Source organism: Pholcus phalangioides, unplaced genomic scaffold (assembly GCF_987345545.1).
Source record: "Pholcus phalangioides strain wild (caught in Gottingen) unplaced genomic scaffold, Ppha-v1.0 ptg000007l_1, whole genome shotgun sequence".
Lineage (NCBI taxonomy): Eukaryota > Metazoa > Arthropoda > Arachnida > Araneae > Pholcidae > Pholcus > Pholcus phalangioides.
The window spans coordinates 7,171,369-7,198,645 of NW_028301600.1; the positions used below are offsets into that span (position 1 = coordinate 7,171,369).

General features: G+C 38.0%; 2 protein-coding genes and 1 non-coding gene across 4 annotated transcripts in view; 1 reads left to right on the forward strand and 2 right to left on the reverse strand.

The window, feature by feature from the left end:
- Positions 1-25,321, reverse strand: LOC149084869 (beta-1,3-galactosyltransferase 1-like). Its single transcript, XM_089232598.1, has 2 exons — positions 24,955-25,321; positions 1-1,563 (listed from the first exon to the last, which is right to left on the reverse strand). Exon 2 carries the CDS (start codon positions 1,135-1,137, stop codon positions 97-99), a length of 1,041 nt encoding a protein of 346 aa, XP_089088724.1. The 5' UTR covers positions 1,138-1,563; positions 24,955-25,321; the 3' UTR covers positions 1-96.
- Positions 1-27,277, forward strand: part of LOC149084868 (beta-1,3-galactosyltransferase 1-like) — a 118,737-nt gene that overhangs the window by 4,869 nt on the left and 86,591 nt on the right. The window lies entirely within an intron of this gene.
- On the reverse strand, positions 4,187-4,297 carry TRNAL-CAA (transfer RNA leucine (anticodon CAA)). The gene is made up of 2 exons: positions 4,260-4,297; positions 4,187-4,232 (listed from the first exon to the last, which is right to left on the reverse strand). It is a non-coding gene; the product is annotated as a tRNA-Leu (tRNA).

Here is a 27,277-nt window from a genome sequence, read left to right on the forward strand (position 1 = left end):
TACAAAGTTACAAATTTTAATACTCGCGGTTACATTGATACGGTACACGGGTATTTGGCAAAATAATCAACAAATTGACAAAAAAAAGATCAGTTTTCAACTGAAAAGAACAGTATTGAAGAGGTTTCTGAAGAAACTTTGTGATTCTCCTCGTACGTGGCACAGTTTAAGTGTTTGTAAGTTTTTCCAAGCTTCTGTTTGCTCAACGGGCCGTAGTCTATGAGCAGTTATCAAATTTTTTAAATTACAATGATCTAGCCCCTGTTTTCGGTATGTGAAAGCTGCATGATGCTGAGGTATCAGTCCAGCTGCTTGAGCACACATACCTGTCATAAAAATGTCTTCAAGGTAGAAGAAAGTAATTTTCATAGCGAATTTATAAATGAGAGGCACTGTATGAGCAGATATCACATACGCTGAGCCGGACAAGTAATTTGGGTAATGAGTCCGCGAATAAACCATTTTAGGCACGTACCATTTGGATGAACTGTCTCGTAATGGGCGAGCTCCCACCATAACGTGTCCAAAAAGAAGATTTTGGTCATTTTTTTGAGAACCAAGTTCATGCAAAAGGAATGGGACGTTAACAAAGGTATCGTCGTCTGTCTTCATGATGAAATAGGACCCATTGCATATTTTATGAATCCAGTGGAGGAGAATAAAACTTTTCAGAGTCAGATTGAAATATGTATCCGTTAAATTATAATGGATGACATCATCGAATTTTTGTTTTTCTATTTCGATAAATTTATCGCTGAGGCTTTCATGGGATACACCCACAAGAAATTGAATTTGAACACTTCCATTGTAATTCTCAGCTCTTCCCCATGACGTGCGAATAGCTTGTCTGGCCAAAAAGTTTTGAGCAGATGTACACACGATAATATACAGGCGAACGATCGGCTTTGGGCAAGCTGGTAAAGGCTCAATGAACAATGAATCCAGATGACTAGCAATATGACTGAGATTCATCCATGTTTGAAAACGATCTGAATTTTGTTCGTCGTGAACTGGTCTAACATCCAATATTCTAGCAGCATTTGGCAAAACTGTATAAATATATATCAGTGAAAAAGCAATTGAACATACGATGAAAATTTTCTTTGTAGCTCCCAATTGAATTAAAATCTTTAACATAGCTTGTTTTACTTTATGTTCATCATTTTTGATCCATCAAAAATTTCACGAGATCTTTTAATTGGATTACTCAAATTATTTTTCGCATGTGAAAGCACACACACTTCTTAGTACATACGACAAACACGATGACTCGGCAATAACTTTTTGTTGAGAAATTAAACTTGATTTCTCTCTCTCTCTCTCTCAATGACCAAACATATGATTCTTAACACAAAATGAAAATACAGCTCTTTTCATTTAATACTTAGTTATCGAGGCAATTAACGTGTTTCAAAATTTAAAAAAAATTGTTTCTTTCAATTCATCCGCTGTATCGTTCTGCAAGCATTTCCTTACTTGTTCCTCAATGAAAAGAGAAAACATGTTCCATGTAACGATAACGAAAATCATTCAAAACGCCAGAGAAGATGAAACGCCAAATATCTGAAACGAAAAAAGAAATTACAATAATGGTTTTAACAAGTTTGAAATGTACAGCTCAATATGGTCTTTACTCACGAATAAATTACTACAATGCACAAATGCAGCAAAACATTTGAATAGTTATGATTGTAGTAAATTACATAACATCAACGTAATAAAACGCGAGCATTAAAAAAAATCAACGAATTCAGATATTTCTCACTTCTAATTTGGGATGTAGATGACAATTCTTATCACATAATACGCACGAGGTCAAACATAAAATCAGAGTTTAAAATACGAGTGCCACAACATGCAAATTGCCAATGAGGGAGCAAAACAGAACATTCCGGCACACACATGTTCCATTATTCATTAGAAGTTCCTCAAAAGAGAGAGAATGTTTACGAAGACCACGTGTGACTATCGCTGTACGTAGAAGAATTGACAGCGCAATACAGTCGGCCCCCCGTATTCGCGGGGGTTACGTTCCGGGAGTGACCGCGAATACGGAAATCCGCGAATAACAGAAACCATAGGTTTATTATTGTATATCTCGTTTATTGAATATCATGAGAAAGAGCAGGGTGACGCAGAGGTAGAAGGGAATGTAAAAGAGGATGCAGCGATTGTTGGCGATGTTTTCTGAAAGAACGTTGTGATTTTTCTATTTGCCGTGTGTTCTTCATATCATCAAGTATGTTGGAATATGTTGACAAGGCTTCCACTACCAACTTTTCTAAATGTGAAGAACGTGAAATAGAAGGATTTATGTTATGAAAATAATCTATTGCTGATTTCAACTTGCGAATCCCTTCCACTATGTTACTTGTGGTGAACTTGTCTTCTACTTAACCTTTATCTCGATCTTCTTCATCTGGTACTGCTTCAGTTTCAGTACCAGTTAGCTGCATTAACTCCTCCTCGGTCATCCCAATATCAAAAGAACTTTGAGAATAGCATGTATTCACTCTCAAGGTACTTCCTGACTTCCGAAACGAAAAACCGTTTAAACCAATCCAGGAAAAGTGTTTTCATAGTCCAAGCCTTTTTATTGTACGTCCAAAATACTGGGAGCTTTGGCTTATTCTTTCCTTCAGCGCTCGCGGATTCGCAAATTTGAAAATGATGGTGGGCTTTATCATGTACTCATACGCATTTGCGCAAAACAACATAGTAAGTCTATCTCTACTTGCCTTAAAACCAGGAGCTCGCTTTTTTTCTCTTGCTTAACTTCTTTGCGGCATTTTCTTCCAAAATAGTGTAGTTTCGTCAGCGTTAAACACCTGGTGAGGTGCATAACATTTCTCTTCAATAATTTTCTACAAAGTCTTTAGAAATTTTCTAGCTGCCTCCTGCTCGACAGAGGCTTGATCGCCAGTGCTTTTTACATTTCTCAATCCGAATCGTTTCTTAAACCTATGAAACAACCTTTTACTTGCATAAGATTCTGATGAAATAGACGTTTCACCAGCCCTTTCCTTATGGAAGAGTAAAATTTTTCGCATTTTCTGTTATAATATTACAATCAATTGAAATACCTTTTTGTGTCAGTCTTGTACCCACAAAAAACAGCTTTTTCTGTACGTGAAACACATGGATCCCATAGGCGCTACGAAGTTTTGACTGCCACAGGTGCAGCTACAGCTACGACTGAACGAATTTCAGATTCCATTTTCTTGATATATCTCACCGAACATTCGTTGATTCCATAATGGCGGACCACAGAAGGTATTGACTTCGCCAAGCAGTCAATATATGACAATTTTTCTTGTCAAGTTTTCACTTTTATTCGCCTTTTCAAAGCATTATCAGTAGCATTAGAAGAATGAGCCATCCTAAACAAGCACAACTCAAATTTTGTAAACAAAACACGTGAACTACGATTGCTTAATATTTTAAAGAAAAATTCCAGTAAAGGAAAAAACCGCGAATACGGTGGGCCGACTGTATACTTGTGTCAAATATGAAAATAAACTTACTTAACTTTTTAAATTGACTTTACTTAATTAATTAATTTGCACTTAAATTTTTTCAATTCACTTTAGCGATGAAAGTTGGCCTCAACACATTAAAATAAATCTTGATTGACTTAAGATGAACAAATTTAAAAATATACTCTTCTAATTAACAAAATTTAAATTATGTCGATTCAATTCAAGTACGTAATTTTAAAATGATTTAAATTACGTGAAATAAAAATCATTCTTTTTTCAGTGCATCGTTGCAGGAAAATTGTGAAACATGATGGTAATTTATGTTTTAGACCTGTGCGTGCTTGGCTTGAGACTTATGTAGATCTTGATTTCTAAATGAATTATTGGGGGTGCTCGACACTATGCTATAAAATACCAGGGTGCTTCATCTCCCATAGCACCCCCCAGCTCCGAGGCCACTGAATAGAAACTGCGTTTCGGTGCCTAATTTTTATATAAAACTCACCATAATTATTTATTATGTCAAATATAACTGAAAATGCAGCTACCAAAAAGAGAGCAATTGCACGAAAAAACTAATAAATATGACAAAATTACGATATAATGCCTTATCTAAGTAACTAACCGTGTGTGTGTGTGTGATGGCTCGGTCCATATCCTACGGGATTTCTAACCGAGAAGCCATCACCGGGAAAAAAGGTGTATGCTGTCAGAAGTGGGATTCGAACCCACGCCCACATTCGTGGACCAGAATTCTCGGATCCTCATCGAGGATTGAACCTTGAGTCTGGCGCCTTAGACCGCTCGGCCATTCTGACACTTATCTAAGTATAGATACGTGGGTGGAGATACGGGGAGGGATGAGAGCATATCCCCCCCCCCCCCCAGCATGAATGACTGAGCCGACTTATCTAATGGTACACGTCTCCTTTTCAAAAAAAACTAGAACAACCCAGAAATTTACGAGAGCAGTTCATGAAATGCTCAAGTTGGGAACATAGGCGGAGATAGACTTGGAAGTCTTGGGGGGGGGGGGAGGGGCACGATGATGATGATGTCAATTCACATATACATTAGATCAGTCGACTCTACCTTTGACGCTGGGCGTGCCCCCCCACGCCCCCCGTATCTCCGCCCATGGTTGGGAAGACCAAATTGAGGGTACGGTTGCAATTTGTATTTTCATCTTTTAAAGGTTCTGCTTGAGCATATCGGAGGCAAAAAGATGCATAAAGTAGATCGAATGCGTTATAAAATGCCAAATTACTTTTTCCTCTCTGTTTCAAAAAATTTGAACAACCCGAAAGTTGTTTCAAAAAATCGGAACATTTGACTTTAAATGAATTATTACATGAATATTTTCATTCCAGTTTACATCAACCTGATCGAATAAATGTTGTATGTCTTTCCTGTCTCTATGTGTATTTGAATCTAGAATAGTTCAATCTTCGCATTACGGGTAGAAAAACGGGACATTCCTGCAAACACAAAATTACGTGTGTATTTGCTTGGACAGTATGGGAGAAAACGCGTGATGATATCTACGAATACATTGTACTGGGGCCTTGATCTGGATTTTACGCATCAAGACATCATTCAATGTTAAGATGAAAATACAAATTACAACCGTACCCTTAGTTTGGGCTTTCGAGCTTGAGCATTTCATGAACTGCTCTCGTAAATTTCTGGGGTGTCTAATTTTTTTGAAAAAGACGTGTATATGCATTGGCATCATCGTGGCCCCCTTCCCCAGCCTTTGAAGGGTCTATCTCCGCATATGTATGGATAGCTTCTTAATATATCCCAATATGAATATCGTATTTCTCTTTTTAAAAGTGTCAATTGTGGTAGAATTCCCGACACCCGGCGGTAAGCTATTCCCTATTAATAGTTAGGGTTGATTTCAAAATTTAAATATAAGATGATTTTTTTCCCAGATCATTCCCGCTAAACTCAGTTAAGAATTATTACATATTTGAATGTAGATATCCGCGCCATCTCTCGATCAAAAATAAATTTTCACTTTGTATTCATAATTGAAAGAAATGTATCGTTTTGCAATAGAAAAGGTTTTAAAAACCTTTTATAGGTGATGATTAACCTTCTATGGTTCACCCCTTTTTAATACGTATTGAATTTTTTTTTTACAAAAACGGATGCAATTTAGTGCTACATTTATTAGTATATTTTTAATTTTAACAACACAGCAATCTAATTAGTGGGAATTTTTTAATTAGCTAAAATGGTTAATTAAAGGTAAAATATAAAATTTTTCTTGATTTAAATGCTATCTGTATACAAATAAAATCTTGTGCTTAGCAAAGTTGAATAGTTTTACTTTGAATTTTATTTCCAATTCTCTCAATTTGGTGCGATTTTATAAATCTGAACACGTGGAACTTCAGAAGCTCTCAAAAAATGACACCAACAAAGAATCAACACTTCCTAGAGAAAAAATATTGTACTTATGTGTAGCCGTATTTTGTATAAAAATGACACTAAAAGATATACTTTCTAAAATACCAAAAAACTAAAGAAAAGAAATTGGTTTTATTGGATATTTTAATTATGTATTTGCCATGTTAATTCAAATGTACAAAGTGCAAAGTGAATACTATCGACTAGCCAATAATTACACGTGATTCCTTGTGAAAAACCAATACAGAAAAGTTGTCAGTTTTTGATTGCACAAATAATTATGGAGTTATAATGCTTTCAATATTAATTACGTCACTTCCAAATGCTGTCAAATTCACCGAACGTACACCAAATGTATTATTTGGTGATTTTGAAGCTGGTAACAATGCTAACCCTGAGAGGAATCAAGAGAGCTAAAGGTGTACAAACTAGATTTTTTTCCCTTGTACATTCCCTCAAAAGATTTGATTAAACAGTGAAGGAGAGAAAATTACCACATTGTGCCAAAAAAGTGTTGACTTACGGGGAAAATCAATTTTTCAAATAGATATCGGTTAGCTAAAACTTTACAAATCAGGTGATAAATTTGCCAATAGTGGGCGAACGTAACACGTAGTAACGAGTCTATAACATCCCTCAACACGAAGAGAAAATGTGCCAGTCGTGAAAGAAAAAAAAACTGAACTTGGCTTCTATATAACAGGATCGAATATTTTAGTTACTTTTCAATTTGGCTGCATAGCCGGAGATTGACTTCAAAGGCGGTAGGAGGGGGACAGGATGATGGTGGTCAATTAATATACATGCAGATAGACGTTAAGTTATTGGAAATATTGGCAGGGCTCGGAATAATCGGGGGAGGGGGAGCTGAAACCCAATACTTACATAGGTTACTATGGAGATGGCAAATGTTGGAGGGTGGGGTGGTTATAGGCCCATGGGCCGAGCACAAGTTTACGCCTATGTCTATACATTAATTATGTTAGTCTTCTCAGTCATTGACGCTGCTTCCCCACCCCCGTATCTCCGCAGAGTATAAAAGTTCAAAACAACTTTGAATTTACTATAAATGTTGAAAGGTTGGTCTTTTTTCACCGACACATAAGCGCCTTTTTTTACCAGATTGCTAGAGACTTTACGAAATTCTGCAAGAAATGTCTGATATTGCATTAATTAAGTTAGTCTTGAGTTCATCAATCGTATGTGGATTATGGCAGTGTGTCACATTTTTAAGATAGCCCCAAAGAAAAAGTTCCGGGGTTATAACAAGTCCGGTGAAAAAAGACCAAGTCCACGCGTAATGACACGATTATTAAAAAGTTCAGTTAAAACTTGAAAACGTGGCACTATCCTGTTGAAACCAGGGGATTACTATTCATAGATGTTCATCAGTGACATCAATAGTGTCTGTGTAGACTTTTTGATCAGCAGTGGAATTGTGAAAAATAGGCCCCACAATTCAACGGCGTGATGTATAGGCGCACCAAACACAATTATTTTTAAACCATCTAAGGACTGTTCATGAACAATATGAGGGTTTGTAGTTGGACCAAAACCAAAAGTCCGGGCTATCTTAAAAATATGGCGTACTGCAATATAATCCACATAAGGTTGATGAACTCAAGACTAATATCATTAATGCAATATCCACATTAATTCTCGCAGACTGCAAAGTCTCGAGCAATTTTTGAGTAAAAAAATGTGCCTGCGCGTCCGGGAAAAAAAAGCCAATGTTTTCAACGTTTATAGTAAATTCCAAATTGTTTTAAACTTCTATTAAAGGTAATGTTTCAATTCATAAGTCTAATACGTTATTTTCTGTTAAAAAGTTCATATTTCCATTTAAATTAACATTTGTAAACTATGATGTGCGCGAATTTAGAAACACCCTGTATTAGACAGTCGATGGTATTCACCCTGTATACGGGACCATAGAAGTTGATGATTCGAAATTTCTCTCTTTCCATTAATTTTACTTCGAAATTAAAATACGAAATGAACAAACGTACCTGGACGCAAAGCCGTAACTAGGGGGGGGGAAGCAACTGCCCCGGACGGCAAAATTTAGGGGGCGGCAGTTTTACGTGGGAACAAAGAACACCATTACAAAATTAATTTTGTAATGTAATTTTAAAGCTGTGGGGGCGGCAAAATAACGTTTGCTCAAAAATCCTAGTTACGGCCCTGCCTGGACGTGGAATAGAATCTATTATGACAATCTTTGAATTCGATACCAAAATGTACAGGGTGGGCAAAAAGTACTTGACGCATTTTGAAAATTAATGAATGATCAACCTTTTGGGCAATGATCCTCGTTGTCAATTTGCCTGTAGTGGCCTTCTTATATGGTTGACATAAAATGGTGTGGTTGGCACTAAAATACTTAGAATGAATTCAGTGTTTTTTTCAATAATATTCAGTAAAAATGGTCCAAAATTTTACTCAAAAAGGACACTATATCATGAAAAAAATTGGACAAAAACCACAAATGGAGAATTTTATGTGTCATGTTGAGTTTTTCGTGTTACAACGCCCTGTGTGTGAGTGCAATTTTGAAATAATTTAATTTATGGAAGGGCCTACTCTATGAGAAGGTATTTAGTGCAAAATTCACCTTTTTATGTCAACTGATCGATTTTCTATTAATTTCTTCAAAATGTGTCAAGGACTTTCCGCCGCCCCTGCACACTGACATATATTTCGACATTAATCACTTAACAATGACCAGCATTAAATTCCAGCATATGGAGGTATGGGTACTACAACCTTTTGAACTACATATGGTCAACCCATAGCCTACGGGCGCAACGTGGCCCGTGAACTCAAATTTAATTTTGCAAAAATGAGCTAAGCGGCACATTTACAGGTCACTTAAGAGAGCCGCGGTATAGTTATAGATCACTCGAGTGACACTTGAACAGCCCGTGGCAATTTCTAGATCACCCAAATAACCAGTGGTACATTTACAGATCACTCAAGCAACCCGCGGCGCATTCACAGATCACGTGACTTGCAGCGTGGTTCCGGAACACTTAAACGGCCCGAGGCACATTCACGTATCTCTTTAGTGACATGTAGCACAGTTCCAGAGCACTTCAGTGGCCTGACGTGCAGTTCCACATCACTCAAGTTACTCACGACACAGTTCCAAATCACTGAAGTGGCTCGCGGCACATTCCCAAATCACTTAACTGATACGCTGCATATTTCCAGATCATTTGAGTGATCCGCGGAACATTTACAGATCAGTTAAGTGGCCCGCGGCTCGTGTTCAAACCCATGAAGTGGCCCGCAATCTCCTAAACTTTGAGCACGATTGTTATAAACAAACACACACAAGCTAAAAGACGACCCCATAGGCAGTATTTTTTTTTTTATATCCCCATTCAGGTCCTACATTGATTATTCCCATAAATTTATATTGCAAAAAATTGCAAAAAATATTTTAGGTCGTTTAATTCATGCTAGAATCCAGTCAACCTTGCCCTTGTAGAAATACATGTATGCAGATATATTGTAGAGCGACGCAAAATACTGTATTTAAGCCCGATCCTGAATAAATGTACTGAGAGGAAGAGCCACCCTTAGTGTTATGCGGCAGGTGCGGTCGCACAGGGCCCCACCTTTATGGGGGCCTCGCCCTCGTGGTAATAGAAATGGGAATTTCCAATTTTAGAATTAAATTATTTTTGCAATAATAAAACAAGGTGGCAGGGCTTGAATTATAAAAATGTTCATGCTCCTTTTCAGGGTCCTACTAGATATCGGGGGGGGGGGGCTGGAGAAAGCGGGAATCAGATGAGCTCTCTGCCCGGGCTGAAATTAGAAACGAAAATTTACTCTGTCGCCCAGAGCCAATGTTCATTTTGGCGCCCCTTCCCCATAATTTTGAACAGTAAACCAATCACTCTTCCTTGAACCACCGCGCGGGGCTTGTGCCCCTGGGACTGGGGGTTCAAAATTTATTGGTCTCTAAAATTAGAAGGCCCCTAAACCAGTACCGTCTTAACGCATGGGTCCACCCGGGCGCCTCAAGAGAAGAGGGGGCCTCAGAAAAATGAAAAGTAGTTGAATTTCTCGGGAATTTGCCAGGTAGGGCCTGAAGAAAATCATTTGGGCCGGGGCCCATGATGCTCTTAAGACGGCCCTGCCCTTAGCAAATGCTGCACTTGTCCATGTGGAAATCGGAGACCCTGCCCCTTTTATTTCTTTTCTCACCGTGTCTCAGGTCTGGTAAAAACAGAGCTGAAAGAGAAAAGTGGACTTGCGAAGACGGGGTGAAATCGAAACTTGCGCGTTTCGTCAACAAAAACCTAGATGGCGACACTATACCACATTGAATAAAATAGCGGCATGTCCTGTCAATTTAAATGTGATGAGAGAGTTTTTGTTGAGCCTTCCTCATACAGTGGGGAGTTGAGCGGAAGGGGGGATTTCATGGGGTGTGCCATGGCCCCCACAAAGGGGAGGCTGGCAGGGCTCTAGCCCTGGAGCCCGGGACAGTTCTCATCATTTTTTGCTTTTTCACGCTATAAATTAACTACAGAAGGGGCCCGTAAAGAGTCTGACCAGGGGGCCCGCAAAAGATCCCAGCCTAGGGACCCCGCTCCAGGATGTGGGGGCCATGGGGTATGCCATGGGCTAAGATCATGGGGCCCACATGGTTTGAAGCCCCATGATCTGACAGGGCCATAGGTGGCGATAGACTTAGTCTGGGGGGGGGCACGATGATGATGATGTCAAAACTACATATAAACAATACATGTATACATTAGATCAGTTGACTCCACCTTTGACGCCGGGGGGGGGAGGGGGGGATATCTCCGCCCATAGACAGGGCTCTAGCTGAAGGGCCAGAGACAATTTTTTTTCAAAATCCTTTCGCAACTTTTTTTTTTAATTTATTTAAATTATCTAGAGTCATGCCCCACATTTTGCAGTTAGGCGCAGGCAGATATCGTAGGCGGCCCCAAGTTAGAATTTTTCAAGAATTAATAGTGTAAAATCCAAAACTAGTACTATTTAAATCGGGCTGTCCAGCTAAAAGCCTTGTCAGCCCCACTGATGTTGTTCCCATGTTCCCATAGGCGGAGATAGACTTGAAAGTCTGGTGGATAATGCTTACGTCATCAACCACACCCTTTATTTTTAATGGCATCTTATTCGGTGCGGCAAAAACGAGAAAAACCTTTCGATAGTTTGTGGGCACTTGAAGTAACATCCCCCACTATTGATAAGTGCCCTACAGAGCCACTTTAGTGATCTCTAAATGTTTCGCTGATCCAAGTGATCTGGAAATGTGTCCAGGCCGTTTAAGTGCTCTAGAACTGTGCCACGCATCACTCAAGTGATTCGTAATTATATGCCGCGGATCACTTAAATAATCTGAGAATGTGCCGCGGGTAACTTGAGTGATGTAGAACCGCACTGGGGGCTACTTAAAGTGCTCTAAAACTACGTCACATGTCACTCAAGGGATCTCTAAATGTATCACGGATCGCTTAAGTGTTCTGGAACGGTACCACGTTACACTTAAGCGATCTGTACATGTGCCGCTTAAGTCATTTTTACAAAATTAAGTTTGAGGAGGGCAGACCGCATCAGATAACCCCCAGGGCCATATTTGGTTCGTGGACCAAGGACTTTATGCGATATATCATATGACTTGGAGGGTGGGTCGCAATGAATTTATTAAAGACAAATTTTGAGTTTATAGCCTTCAAATAACATTGAAATCAACAGAAATTGATTATAATAACATATAAAGGTATTTTCTTCCAAAATTTCAATTAAAAAAAATATTTTTTTGCATTAAAAAAATAAATTTTTGATAGTGGTCGATAGTGGAGGAGTTTTAGTATCCTCCCTCCCCACTCAGAGAGTGGGAGAGTCAGACTTTTGCTGACAACGGGGGGGGGGTCCAAAAATGGCTAAAAATTTGCTTACGTAATACTTGAACGGCCCCATAGGCGGAGATAGACGTGATTGCTGGGGGGGGGGGGGGGTAATGCTCCCCAGGGCCGTCTTAAAAGCATCATGGGCCCCCGGGCCAAGTGGTTTTTCTGAGGCTCTACCTTGTAAATTCTGGAAAATTTCAACCGGATCTTATTTTTGTGAGGCCTCTCTTCTACTGAGTCCCCCGGGCCATGTGTTAAGACGGCATTAATGCCCCCCCCCCGTATCTCCACTCATGTGCATGTGCCGAGCCCAAGTACCCCCTGAAAGCCAAGCCCCTCTCCCTCAATTTAACACCCCCATGATGAAGGTTGACAAGACTCGAGCGTCGGGTCGCAGGATGAATAGTATAATTTGACAACAGTACAAATTTATTAAAGGGATGGCCAGTGAATAATTAATTGTCTCCAAAGGTCCTCTCTGCCTGTAGGCCCTTCATCTGGACTAGATATCTATGGCTGTTAATGTGACTTTTATACGTTTGGCCTAAATTTCCACGTAGGCTGAATTTGTTCAGCGCAAAGAGAGTTACAATTTTCCAGACGTCCCGTATTTCAAAGAAATATGTCAGTGTCCAAAAAAAAGTTCCGCATTTAAATTTTCAGAGCTTTTGTAAGCTTGAAGAAGATTACTATTTCCATTATGGGAAATTTGGATCGGATCGCAAATACGGAACATTTTCTAAAATGCTATGATGGTGTTTCTGGTTTAGAGAGGAATTTCTTCGAATCACTAAGAAAACACACAAAATGCTTTAAATACGTTTTGATGAGCTGCTTATACATAGTCGTAATACCGGCCTTCAAGATCGAACGAGTCCTAGGAAAGACCTGGAAAAAGGCGTCTGAAATATATACCGAGCTGGCTCATCGCTGTCCATCTTAAGCTGGGTCCACACCCGCTTCACTACGCGACATCATAGTGCGCAGAAAACTAATAACGGCTCAAAAGAGAGAAGAAGAATGCCAAAAAAAAATTAAACGGAGTGACATATGAGTGGTCGAGAAGCTTGTTCAACCGGGTCCCTACCCACAGCGCTGCGCAGCAGAAAACCGGTTATTGAGTAGGCTCTTTGATGTTGCGCTTGCCGCCTTGTCTCAGAGGGCGTGGTCTCTGAGCTGCCGTGTGTCATCACGGCCCTGCTAATTTTTTCTCGCAGACGACATCAGCTTACAAAACGTACTGTATTGAAGAGGATTTTAAATTTTAATTTCTTATTTTACTGTTCTAAGTGAGTGATCTATCGTTTATGATGTTTTAGTATCACTGGTATGCGCGGGTGGCATTTTTATAACCTTTTTATAATCTATAAACTAAGCAATGAATTAAATCCAAGAAGTCATGGTAAGTAATAAATATCTTTTGATATTAGCATTCCAAATAATAATAACTTCAAGCATTTTATATTCGGATTTTTTTTTTATACTTGTTTCCCTGTTTTTATGTTGCAATTTTGTTCAAGACTGTTAAAGGTTACACTTAATTCATATGAAAGTAAAAAAACAATTAAAAATTCTAAGTAAGTTCAGAAGATAATTAGAATTATCTGTCTTGATTTGGTTTTCAGTTAACTGAATAAAAGTTAACGTACATTATTCATCTGAAATGGATCCGAGAAAATATTCTTATAGTGGATGTTACCTCATAAGCAAATGCAAAACTTCCTATTTTAAATGTTTAAATGGCTGAACGAAGTAAGGCAATAAATGAACATATGCTTATGAAAATAATCGGAAATATAATTTTATGTCGGAAATAATTCAGTAAAATGTACAGCGATTGAAAACCACCTTAATTAACAAGGTAGCAAATCGGGCGCACTCGGTTCTGCAGGGGAATGACGTCACGCGTGAAATCAGCTGGTACTGGCCAGGGCCGTCTTAAGAGCATCATGGGCCCCCGGGCCAAGTGGTTTTTCAGAAGCCCTACCAGGTAAATTCTAAAAAATTTTAACCAAATATCATTTTTTTGAGGCCCCTCTTCTCTTGAGGCCCCGGGCCGTGCCCGGGTGAGCCCATGCGTTAAGATGGCACTTTTACTGGCTCCAGTGCCTCATGTGACAGCCCTTGTTATATGGCCCTGTTTTTGAGGTGGAACTGCGCACAGTAGATGTGGACTGTGAACGGCTCAAAATTGCGCATCTTTGCCCTCGACGGAACACAATCCTCTAAAAGTCGGTACATCAAAGAAACTGGCTGATTCGTGCGCACATTATTTGGGCGGCGTTTTCTTCTTCCACCGCGCAACGCTGTCTGGTGCAACTGTCTGCACTAGCTCGCACGCCACATGAAGCGAGTCAAAGTTGTTCTGCACTCTTTTGCTCTGTTTTGAGCCGCTGTCAGTTTTTGTGCGGTATAATGTCGCGTAGCGCAGTGGATTTCCATGTGGAGCCACCACTAGTACTGATCATCGCACCAAACAGTGATGCGCGTCGGAAGAGGAAAACGCTGTCCAAATGTGCACGACTTAGCCAGTTTCTTTGATGTACCGACTCGAAGTGGATCGCAGTCCGACGATTTTTGTGAGATTTAAAATTTAATTTTAAATAAGATTTTGAATCAATAAAATCTTAATCTTTTCCATAATTTTATGAACTTAACGGTTCTTCATTTTTAATCATTTTTTTATTCAATTGCATTGATGTCATGCTAATTTATGATGGGCACAATGTTTTACTAATGCATTTTTTTGAAAATTTGCCAAACATTATGTATTCGAGATATGTAAAACATTGTGTTGGCATAGGATGCCATATACAATCAAATGTATGTGTACAAAATTTTTGAAATAAATCAATAGCTAAGTAATATTTTTAATATTTTTATTGATATTTCTATTAGAGCAGTGTTTCCCAATGTGGGCAATATCGCCCTCGGTGGGTGATGGAATAGTCCGGGGGGGGGGGGAGATGACAGAAGCTACGGGTAGTAGAAACCATATGATTTTAACGTTTCGCTTGAGTTGAGAGCGATGAGAGAAAAAAATTCTCTGAAGAAGGGAGCGATGGAACAAAAAATTTGTGAACTGTGTACCAGAGCATAGTTTCTACCATGTTAAAAGGTAGAAGACCCCTTTAAATATGTGCAGTATACTTGAATTACTTATACAAGAGACTTGAAGGGATGAGCAAGTCACGCGGAGTTGTCTGTATTCATAATACTGATCCCATTGTACCGAAAGGAGAAGATCGTCGTCCACTAGACACTATCTTTTCCGGCGACAGCAGCAGACGATCTACCAAATCCTAATTGAATGGGATCACACGCATCTTGCCCTATCTGCGCAGGTGCAGTACGGTTGATTCCTTTCTCGCGCCACTTGCTCCGTTTTTTGCTCTTTCGGTCAGTCTTTCTCTCTCCCTCCTTTCCCACGTTAACATGGAAGCTGAAATTCGATAATTGACGTTCATGAGTTGTGATGGTAAGTAATAATCGATTGTAATTAATATTATTTATTCACAATACCAACGCCTTCTTTTAGTTTGTGTCAGATGTCTCATTAAGTATGGATCTAATGAATACAGGTCACCTGGATAAATTCTTCAATATTTCTTCAAGCCTATTAACGAACGCACTCATCTATATGGAATTCAGTCGTGAATTCAGTAGCGTGTAAAGTTCGTTTTAAGTGGAAGACGCCAAACACCCCTAATCGTCTGATTCAATCTTAAGATTGAGTTTATTTTATTTATTCCTCCTCTAAGGACTCAGTGTCTTTTATTGTCGTTCGCGTTGCTTGCTGCGTGTTGTCGCTTCCAGTGCATGACCGGCTTTAATGTGCTTTATTGGTTTTGAAAATTCGTTTTTTGTCAATTGACACTATTCCAGTCATCCAGTCAACTAATCGTAAATGACCAATTCAGAAATTCCGATCTATTCACCACTAAAGCAAAGTTTGAAGTAAATAATCATTTTCATATTTATTCAAGCCAAGCGAACATAGAAATAACTTCTACCCGGGAACAAACAAAAAGTCAATTTGTACTGGTTAATGACTGGTTATATAACCAGTCATCTGGCTACGACGGCGTTTGCCATTGCGGCCATACGTAACGGTGGTGCCTACAATGGCATAGGCCGTCATGCGGATTTTCGGTTTTTATCACATGAATATGACGGAATAATTCGTCGCACAGCTGCTTCTATCTGCACAGGCATCCTTCATTATTATCATCCTTACTTTATTATCTCGCCTCCAGCTGGAGTTGAACAATTGCATTTCAAGGTCTGGGGCTATTATTACTATTATTTTCACCATGCTTTTTGCAAGGCTGCATCCTCAAGCATTTTTTTAATATACAGGGCGATTATAATTAAAGTTCCCGTACGCTGAGCGGTTTTTGATGCTTATTGGAATACAGACAAAATTTTAGGATATCTCAATGAGACCATGGGAGAGAGATTTATGAAATTTAAAAAAAATTCAATTTTCGACCACCAGGTGAAAAAAAAGGGGCGCTTTTTCTTTGAATTTTTCTTTTTTTTCACGTGAACCCTATAGCGCATATACCGAGTTTCAATGCGATACATCGTACAGAATGGGCGGCTTATAAACAACCCCTACATTCCTAGCTACATTATAGAAATTTAGCTCATCGTGATTGGCCGAAATGAGTGATAAACCAGTTAGTGAAATTTTTGCTAGTGACGTTTAACAATAGATATACTCAATTGTACTTGAATCCGACATCTGCTGTTGGAGCAATGGTTAGAGCACAGGACACACACGTAGCGAAGGTTGTGTGTGTTCGATTCCCTATCAATCCATCTGAGGTTTTTTCCCGCCTCCCTTCCATCTTTGCTATCATTTATTGGTTCACTAAAAAATGCTTTCATTTTTTTCCGATTTAATCAAATACGGTTCAAGTGCTTCAAGATGACAATAATGACGGCTAGCGAAGCTGGGCCCTACTATCATTTATTGAGTCACTAAAAATTCACTTCCTAATTTTTTGTTAAAGAACTTCGAAATTCAGTGTCGCCGAAAGCTCCGCTTCTCGTGACGTTTTGTTATCTTTCTTGCTCGTAGTAATCCGGTGTCGTGCCTTGTGCGACCGTGCCCTGAGCGACCAAATCCTTCTCCATTCTTTACTAGGACAAATCCTTTCTTTTGTGATATCTTGGTGAATAGAGTAATCTTTCGATTAGATTCCCTTTCTTCCTTTGTATTGAAACTTCCCTCATATCACCAATATAGGTGGAACTATAAGAATACAGTAGATACCGTTTATACGACCTTCTTTATCTCTATTATGGGATTTTCACATTTATACGACGCATAGTGAGGTATTTTACCCGAAAACCTGGCTAAAATTATTTTTACATTTTCAGTGCACTATTTCGAGCTGATATGTCGACTAATTTATCGTTAAAATACTAAAAGAAATAATTTTGCGGGATAAATTATAAAATATGAACATATGGAAATATATTTTGACATAAATTATATAATGCCCCCAATGATGAGGGAAATTCCTCAATAAAGAAGAAAAAATCTAATTGATGTAAAATTGCTATAAAATGCTAATAATAAATTGGGGAAAGATAGTCATATCTAATTTATTTTTTATTTTAATAAAAAATAAATATTCATCTCTGCGAAAAATTATCCCTTAAAATTTCGGAGAGGAGTGAAATTATTCTTGAAAATTATTTTTTCCGATAACACTGGTCACAATTCCTCCCTGTAGATTTTAATGTTAAAATTTTTCATTTATACGACAAATAACTTCAGTTATGTCGACTCTGACTGCAATGCCAACATGGCTGGAGATACGGGGGTGGGGGAGACGGCGTGGAAATGTTTCAATTCCTTGAGCTACATTAATAATTTAGCGTAGTTTGATTCCTCCACTTCGTGAGGAAAAGTAAAAAATTACAAAAAATTCGGGTATGCTTTCGTGGACGCTTAATAGTGAATCCATCACTATTAACCGAGAAATTGCGTAACCAGTTCTCTGCTGAGTTTAAATTGCATTCGAGATAAAATGAAAAATTTTCACTTAAAATTCCGGATGTCACTGCTGGAGAAGTTCCACAATTTTGATAGATTGAAACATTTGAAAATCATATTTTATTATTGTCATAGATTTCAAGACAGTGTATTTATCAGTAAAAGACGGTGGATTGAAATCAATTCTTCAAGAAAAACTACGGGGAAATAGGCCCGTGATACACATGTTACAAATAGCACGAAAGCATGCCACTTTCGTGCTACTTAGTAGCATGTGTATCACGGGCCATATGCGAGATGAATATTCTTATTTATAGTCGTAATTATCGTATTATAGTTTATGAGTTAGGAAGATAGTTTTAATACTTGATTTCAATGAAGAATAAAAATTCAAGTTGGCTTGACTGAAAATCTAGAGAAAAAAACGGGAAATTTTTTTTTTTTTTCCCAAGAAGTCGGGATGGTAAAAATTACGTGAAAACACGGGGATGTTTCGAGAAATACAGGACGTATAGTCATCCCACATATATCAGCATAATTGAAGAATAATTTTATTATAATAAGTGTAGAAGGCTACATGACAACCATAGAAATAGTATTAAAAGTATAAATCGCGTTTTTCAACTTTACACTAATTTATAGCATATTATCAGTAGGGTAACCACGTGTCCTTTATTTTACGGGACATTCTCGTACTTTCACGTAAATTTGGCCGTTCCGACTTTATACAATTTTCCTATATATTTTCAACAATGCTAATTTGAATTTAAAATTTCTACTGAAATTTTGAATGAAGGTAATTTTCATAATTTATAAAATATTTAGATAATTATTAAAATATCATCTCGTGTATTTTCCATGCTAAACATTTTTCGGTTAATTATAGTTCAATTCGCAGCGATTTCTATTATCCCGTCATTGCTCAACCCTCGTTAATTTTTCAGAAATTTTAAAACAGTTGGTAGTTTTGCCAACATCTTCAGTGATTTTCTTTATAAAATTCTAATTTTCCATATTTTTCTAACGAAATATGATCACCACGCCATGATGAATGATTTTTTTCTCCTGAAATAATTTTTTTCTACAGTGATTAGTGGAAGCTCAAAATGTCATTTGATCATTTTTGTCGAACCACTAATTTTCTGCACACGAGGGCTAATTAGACCAGGACCTACAATTTATTGCCGATTCCCAGAACGACAGACTTCTTTTTTCATACTCACCGAATAGTTCATGCACTAACCAATCGATGTGGGACTCTGCTGCAGCAATCTTTTTCGGTGGTCATGTTGCCATTTCTGTAGTACCCCCTGTGTCAGGAAAGTTTCTGACATGGACATGATTAGTTATAAACCGGTACTGTCCCTGAAAACGGGACGTTTGGTCACCTTTTATGAATCTGTAACAAAACTTCTATTTTGCACTAGATCAGTTTCCCAACCTTTTTTTGTCCCATCGCCCAATTCTTCAGAAAATCTTTTCACACTTGTTAAGTTTTCATAAAACTGTAACGACTGTTAATTGTAATGACTAATGACTGAGTTTTTCCTATGTTATGTTATCGAATGGCCTGTAGCGAAAGTATTTGTGAAACACTGAACTAGTCATCTTCTCATCGAAATCGTCAAATATGATCATATTTTAAATATAAACGGATAATAAATTTTCGACCTACTTTTTTACACATTCTCATCAAGTTGTTATACTATCGCAACTGTCTTTGGAGTCTAGTGAGAAAACAGCTTGTCAAACGATATGATGGGCTGAATTTTAAATATTATGTTCTCCACAGGAACTTTTTGGTGTGCGTAAACCCTGAGTTCTGATAAAATAATATCTGAAGAAGTTAGCGGGCAACCCTTTCTGATCTCTAAGTACCCTAACGTGACACGCGACACACCGTTGGAAATAACTGTCTTAATTGACATATACAACTATACTTCGGTATAACGTCCCACCTCGGGGCCGAATAAAAATGACTTCATAAGCGGGGTGACATAATAACGAATAAAATTTTTTACAAATTGTACTAACAGGACAAAAAAAACTGACGCTATAGGCGGGATAACGTTAAACGTGGTCAACGTTATACTGAAGTCTTACTGTATAATGTAACTCAAGATGGATATTCAAGTTTTCGTCTCGATGAACTAAATTAGTTCATACGATTTGAACGGTATAAAAAACTATAAAAACGATTTTAAATAAATTAAAAAAAAAAGATTTTTTGCTTTCCATCACATACTAAACTAAATATTACATAATCTCTGTAGTAGATGGATTACAGAAATAGAATAGCAATTCAATTATAATGCCACGACATGAGGGATTGCCCCTTGTTGTGGAAGTGAACAATAGAAAAGGATTTGGTCGCACAAGGCACGACGATATTGATCTTGGTCGCACAGGGCACGTAACCTAGTAACCAATCACCAACGTGCTAATGCCTCTTGTGTTACTAAGAAAGTAGGGTTAACTAGGCCCCCGGGTCACACAAGTGATTTTTCCTAGGCCCTACCTGGAAATTTCTCGAAAATTTCAACCAGATCGAGAACTAATTTTTGTGAAGTCCCTCCTTCTCTTGAGGCCCCCGAGCAGTGCCCGAGTGAAGCCATGTGATAAGACGGCAATGATCGAAGTAGTGTCAGTATACTGACGGGTGGTATATTGGTCTGAGCAGTGTCAGTGTACTGAAACTACTCAGACTTATATAGCAGTCGTTCTGGTAGAGGTATTCCATTGAAACATTGTACTTTCATTGTATTCCAGTAAATACAAATACAAAACCACAACAGGCAAAATGCCCAACGAGGTGGCTGAGAAAAAGATGCCCATAAAAATATGGATGTCATATATTTCAAAAATATAGCAACCCAATTAAAAATGCAATTAACAAAAATTGTAACCAATATATACACATGATAAAATATTATACAATGCCCATAAAGAATACTTATGGTTGTCTCATTCTAAGTATGGATAGCTTCTCGATTTACCCCAACATGTTTATCGTATTTCTTTTTAAACGTGTCAAATATAGTATATACGCTATATGGACCATAGGAAAATGTAAAAATGCAATGCAAAATTTTTGATTCGAAAATTGTTTTTGCCAATAAATGCGAAATTTCCGATTATTAAATTTTGTCTTTTGCGAGAGTTTGGATTTTTAATTTTCGAAATTTACGTTTCTTCTATTGATTGAGTAATACAAAATGTTATAAATTATAACTCCGAAAAAAAAAAAAAAAAAATCGTTGAGCAACTTTTATTGTGCAGTCGACACTCCATAAGCACTCAATGTTCCTATAAAAAATAATATATTTAAAAGTTTTCATCGTCCCATCGAGCCATTGTTAATCCATGCTAAGTTTTTCCAGCATTGCCCAGGTCTTTGACCACCTGCTTATATCTCTTCGTTGAGACGGAGCAGCGGAGCATGTTCTGGTTAGGACGAGCCATTTTTACAAAACAATAACAACGTAGGTAAAACCGCGCGCGTGTTCAGACTTGTTAATTAGCTTCTTTCCCTTTAACAGCATGCTTAGTAGCATTGAAAAATACACCTTCTTGCAGTTCAGTAACGTGCTCCACAATAAGTTTGCTGATTCCGAATACACGTGCTGATCATTTGCTTATTGGTAGCATGCGCTCGAAATTAGCGTACTTTCGTGCCACTTAAAGAAGGCATTTATATAGTTTATTACATTACGCGCTATTTGTTGTTAAAAAAACATATTAAACGTGGCCGAGACACATAAAGAAAAAAAGTGTATTTTGTGCTGATGGCGTCATCTGGTGGACAGTTATGAAAAAAAACCAATACAAAATAATGAGAGAGCGAGATGATTTTCTTTTTTAAGAGGAAAGGCAATAGGTCAAAAGTTCGAACTTATATTATATGCAACGAAAATGGCATATGCGTATGACATGTCACGCAGGAAAAATGACGAGCTGTTAAAAGTCAATATCATTTCGACTTGGAATCTAGTAATGGAATTGAAACCGCCAACGCACGGACAAGAATCGTTAATCTTCTTTTGCTGATGATGGACACCGTCTCACACGCACAAAAAATACTTTCTATTTTTAGAACACAAACGTACTAAAATATTCGTAACAAAAAGATAAACTACATTCACGTGTAGACATCTTCACGCAGTAAATTAATAATTATGCATTTTTTATCCGTCGCTTTTCCGGATAATGTAGTAGCTACGTACCTGTAAATATTATGAGGAAAAAAGTGCAAGATATGCTAATTGGAGAAACTAGCGCTCACCTTATAGGACGTTTAACCCTTTCAGTACCACATTATGAAAAAAATGAAATAATTATGAAAATTTTTGGTAGGTCATTTTAGTTCTAATTAAGGCCTAAAAAAATTCTTCTTTCAAAAAAATTATTTAGTACTCAACGAATTAATTAACCCTGGTACTTGAAAGTTTCATCAGCAGTATAAGCTTATAATAAAGACCAAAAATGAATTAAAATATGTTTATTAATTAATATTAATTTGCAGCTCGAGCTCACCTGCCGCCCGGGTGCAAAGCTTCATATGCCGACCCTAAAGATGATTATGGTGATAGGTTGAAAAATACTTTAGCCCAGGGAATAAACAAAAATTCTTATTCAAAAAATGGATTTGACCATACATCCCGATTTTAAACAAACTGCCCAGTTTTTTTGGTCCAGAGTTATTTTGAATAATAATAATAACGTGATCCCCCCCCCCCCCCCACGGATTCCCAAGAGATCCGTATGAAATATATTTCACCGCTCTCAATATTATGCCAGATAACTTTTCCTCATTACAGGTTTCGTTGATGAGCCATGATATTTTCCTTCTCACCTTTTGGGGTTGAAGTTTTTAATCGATCTCAAATACCCAACATTTAAAGTTAACCTTTATTAGCGCCAGAGTACTTATTCCATGAGGTTTGCTAGTCAGAAAATAGGGTAGTGGGGGTTGTGTTGCTCTAGACAGTGCTGCGACTACTTGTAATGTTAAAAGAGAACTACTTGTAATATTAAGGTGAAATGTGCCTCTACCCCTCTGGTCCGACGCCCTGGGCTACCAGACGCCCCCCCTAGTTGCGGCACTGGACAAAAGAGAACTCGAATTTTTTTCTTTGTCTTTATTTGACCGCTCCTGGGGGCACAAAAATGTCCATTCCTGTTTTTGGTATAATGGACTTAGGTCCTGTTCCCTCAAGTTTTCACATGTTCATTGTCAAGGTATGGCTGAAAAGAGTGAAAGAGCTGGTGTCTTATAAAATTTTAAATAATGAAAATTCACAACTCTAAACAAAAGCCTAGGCTGCTGACCTTCACAGCGTGCCGCCAGGTTGTACCTCATCCCTTGCACCTTTGCTTAAGCCGCCCCTGTTTATTAGTAATTAACATATTCAAAAAAGTAGTTTCACACTTGTGCTGTCATCTGGTAACCATAAAGTAATTATACAGCTTTTATGCTAATAAAAAAGACCCAAAAACCTATGTAAGAAATGTTATAGGGGTTAAAAAATTGGTGATGATTTAAATTCCATCAGTAGTGAAAGGGTTAAAAGATGATAGGGATCTGAAACCCGAAATTTTTATAAAATTCAGATTCTTGTCGTTGCATTGACAAATGTAACAGTACAGAAAAACGTACAGTTAAAGTCCGTTATAATGAGTACGACTGATAAGGAGAATCTTACTATTACGGGTAATTCGAAAATGGTTGTCGAAAAAGGCTAATGTTAATGATACAAAAACATATTCGCTTATAGTGAGTTATTTATGAATGAATATCTCGAAACACATTCGCTATAACGACAACGGAAATTTTTTAAAAATATGTTTTCCTTTCCCTTACTTTAAGAATTACACATAAAATATAGAAGACTGAGAAAGAGTGGTATCGACCCTATTCATAGGTGTTTATAAGCAGGACATGGCAGTACCTCCCCATAGGTAAGAAGACCACATGCTGTATCTTATCTTCTTGTTATCTATACAGGAGGTGGAAAAACATATCATTTTATCTGTAGATGTATTATTGGTTGGGCAGGTGGGACACGACCTCTGGTTTTGACATCATTGTTATTACCCTTGAAAAATCCTTCCCCCCTCTCTCCTTCCTTGGAATCTTCCAAAACTGGACAAACAGGTCTTAATTATTTTCTCTGCCTTAAATGTTATCAGACACTTTTATAGTGCAACGAATGCTTCAGTTGCAGAAACTACTGCATTCAACTAAGAGCAAAATTTTGTTATACAATCAACATTGTGCATGCATAAGCACAGTTAAATCTAGATACATATTTCGACAAAAATAGTTCAAATTAAAAGGAAAAAGAAAGGTAAATTTATCTACAGTCGATCCCGCTTATAACATTTTTCAAAAAACCGCCACGAAAAAAAGTTGCAAGTGGGAGAACGCTTTAAACGAGAAATCTCGAGGAGTATTAGTAAAAGTTGGTACCACAAAAATAAGTCGTACTAAGCGGAAAAACGTTATAAGTGTGATCCGCTGTAGTTTGTTTTTTCCCCCATTTAGATGTTTCTGCAGGGCAAAAAGTCCGTTATAACGATGATTTTCTCCCTGATTGTGAACTGTCGTTATAACGTACTTTTACTGTATTTCAAAATAAGCGTCATGTCTGAAAAAAAAGATATTTCAAAAAAATTAATAAGTTTGCCTAATGTAGACTACGAAATTCGAAATGAAGTAAATTAACTAAAGCCGATCAAAAACTGCTATTAATGATGAACACAAGAAAGGCCGAATAAATGTCAACAATTAATATTTCATCTATATCAATCGGCTTCCCTCTTGTCAACAATTGAATTCATTCATAATCTCTCATCGAATCATCTCATTAATATAAATGCAACGCAAGATGGCGTTGCAATCTTCTCGAAAGCAATAAATTAAGAATTTTTTATCCATAGAAAAAAAGTTTGTTCGCAAGAAATAAATTTAATAGAAATAAATTTGAATTATTTTTTTTAACCTTAAAACACGCATACGAATTATAGAATCGAATAAATTACTAATAATTATCAAGAATACTAATGAGACCTCTAATTAGGATTAATGAAAGAAAAGGCGTTTTATTACTCATTAAAGATATAAGCAACGTTTTATGAAATTATTACTCACCGCTATTCCGAGCCGCGTTTTAGTCATGCTCACTGAACACTGAAGTTGACCAAAGTCCGGTTTTGCGTTACTAAGGCATCTCCAAAATCGTAATTATTTTCAGGTGTGTTTTCTGACAGTGGTCAATCGATGGTCAGCCGTGCGAGTGTGGTGTATGTGTGGTACGTTACATGAACCATAGTTGGAAGGACGTGCAGCAAAAAAAAAAAAAAAAAGAAACGTAAAAACGGGGTTGGCATGTTTCGGAGGGCAACAGCAGCTGGACGTATTTTGCGGAGGACGGATGTTCATTGTGATTATGAGCGATTCCACGTTAGCACCAGAAACATTGGGTTGCCAAGTAACACGAACAAATGGACAACGACAGACGCTTCCTCCCTCTCTCTCTCTCTCTCTCTCTCTCTCAATTGCTGTTGATGGGCCAAGTTAGAACACATTTTTCATGGACACCGCTAATCTCTTTTTCTTCTTATTATTTTTTGCTTCTTTCTTTATCCTTGGCGTTGTTTCATCAATTTCAGACTCGTACTCGCTTAGAATTCACGCTCACATACAGGGGCGGCTCGAGCTCACCTGCCGCCCGGGTGCAAAGCTTTATTTGCCACCTCTAAAGAAGACGCTTGTGAGAGGCTGACGGGGCTTTACCATAGGGTACCCTGGAAAAAAAACCCACACAATGGTTTAACAAGCCGAGTGCGAGGTAGTGACCATACGTCTCGCTTTTAAAAAGCTGTACCGTTTTTTAGTCTAGTGCAGTGATTTTCAATCTGGGGTCAAATGGCCCCTTTGTGATCTTGGGATATTGTATGGGGGGGGGGCCACGGGTGAAAATTAGATGAAAGGGGAGCCACGAGAAGTGGGTAAGGGTGCCACAGAGAGCTGTAAAAAAATACAGCTTTCAAATGAAGTATTTTGGGAAATTTATGGCTACACACTTTCACAATCCGGTAATCTGGGGTGCGTGCCTGGCCCAGGGTTCTAGGGAACGATCAAACTTGTAAAATTTTTGTTCATTATAAATTTAGTTTTGAATAAACTCAATTCAATAAGTAGAAAGGGTCTCGCTCTGTCATAAGGAAGGTGACCCTGGGAAAGACGAGGGGGGACCCACGAGATGAAAATATAGTCCAAGGTGACTATGGGCTAAAAAAAGTTTGAGAACTATTGGTCTAGAGCCATTTTACCGTTCTTAATTATGGCAAATAATTAAATTCACATTACAGCTCTTGTTGATAAGTTATTATTACTGACACTCATCCTGTAAAGAAGAAGAACGAGGCAACTTTTATTTGAAAAAAAATATTTTTAAAGCCGTTTTTGGTGAGCCAAGGAACGGACAAGTAAGAAAAAAAAAAGCCGAATTCTTAATATGTCTTCATTTGATCGTTCTAGAAAAATTACTAGATGAGCGCATCTCTCTCAAAACGCACACTTGCCCCTTGTGATAGTTTATACTGTCTGTTTTTATACTGTCTTTTATACTGTCTACTATAAGTTTATACTTATAGTTTCTGGTATTATACTGTCCCGAGCTCTGCCTTCTCCCTCAAGGTTTGTAAGCATCTTTGTCGGCAAGGTATGGCTCAAAAGCATGATCTCATGCAGAGGCGTATTTACAGAGGGACTACGCAGGCTATAGCCGAGGTTGGTACATTGGAGAAATGAGCGGTCAAAAAAATTATTATAACGGGCGCCGAAATTTGCAAAACTAGAGAGCGAGGGACTAGGTCGGTGAGTGACCAAACGAGTGACCTAGAGTTTGCAAGCCCGTTAGTGGCCAAAAAAGTGACCTAGAGAGCAAGGGACCAGGTCAAGAGGGGAAAGAGTGACGAAAAAAGCAACTAAGAAACAGGCACGTTTACAGGCTGAACGGGCTATAGCCGGACAAATTTAAGAAATAAATGGTCAAGAAAATTAGATTAGGATGAGAGAGAATGGTGTAAAAATTTTGGTAGCCAACAGAGTCAGGTAAATCTTAAATCCGCCTCTGGTCATGTGAATTTTTAATATTGGAAATTTTAAAAAAATTGGTGTCTAACACTAAAGCCTAAGTTGCCATTCCTTACAACCTGCCAACCGGGTGTACCTAACTCCTTGCATCCTCGCTCAAGCCACCCCTGCTTATATGACAGTACTATAATCACAAGAATGAATGAATTTTTCTATTACAAACAGTAATGGTTTCCAATGGAGTCCATAATTGTTAAGTTAGCCGAATGTGGATTAATCGCCATCTGGCCGAATTCGGTTCCACAAGACAGACTCCAATCGGACATTAAAGCGGTCATTCCTAAACGAATTTAAACACCAAGCTCCGGTCTAA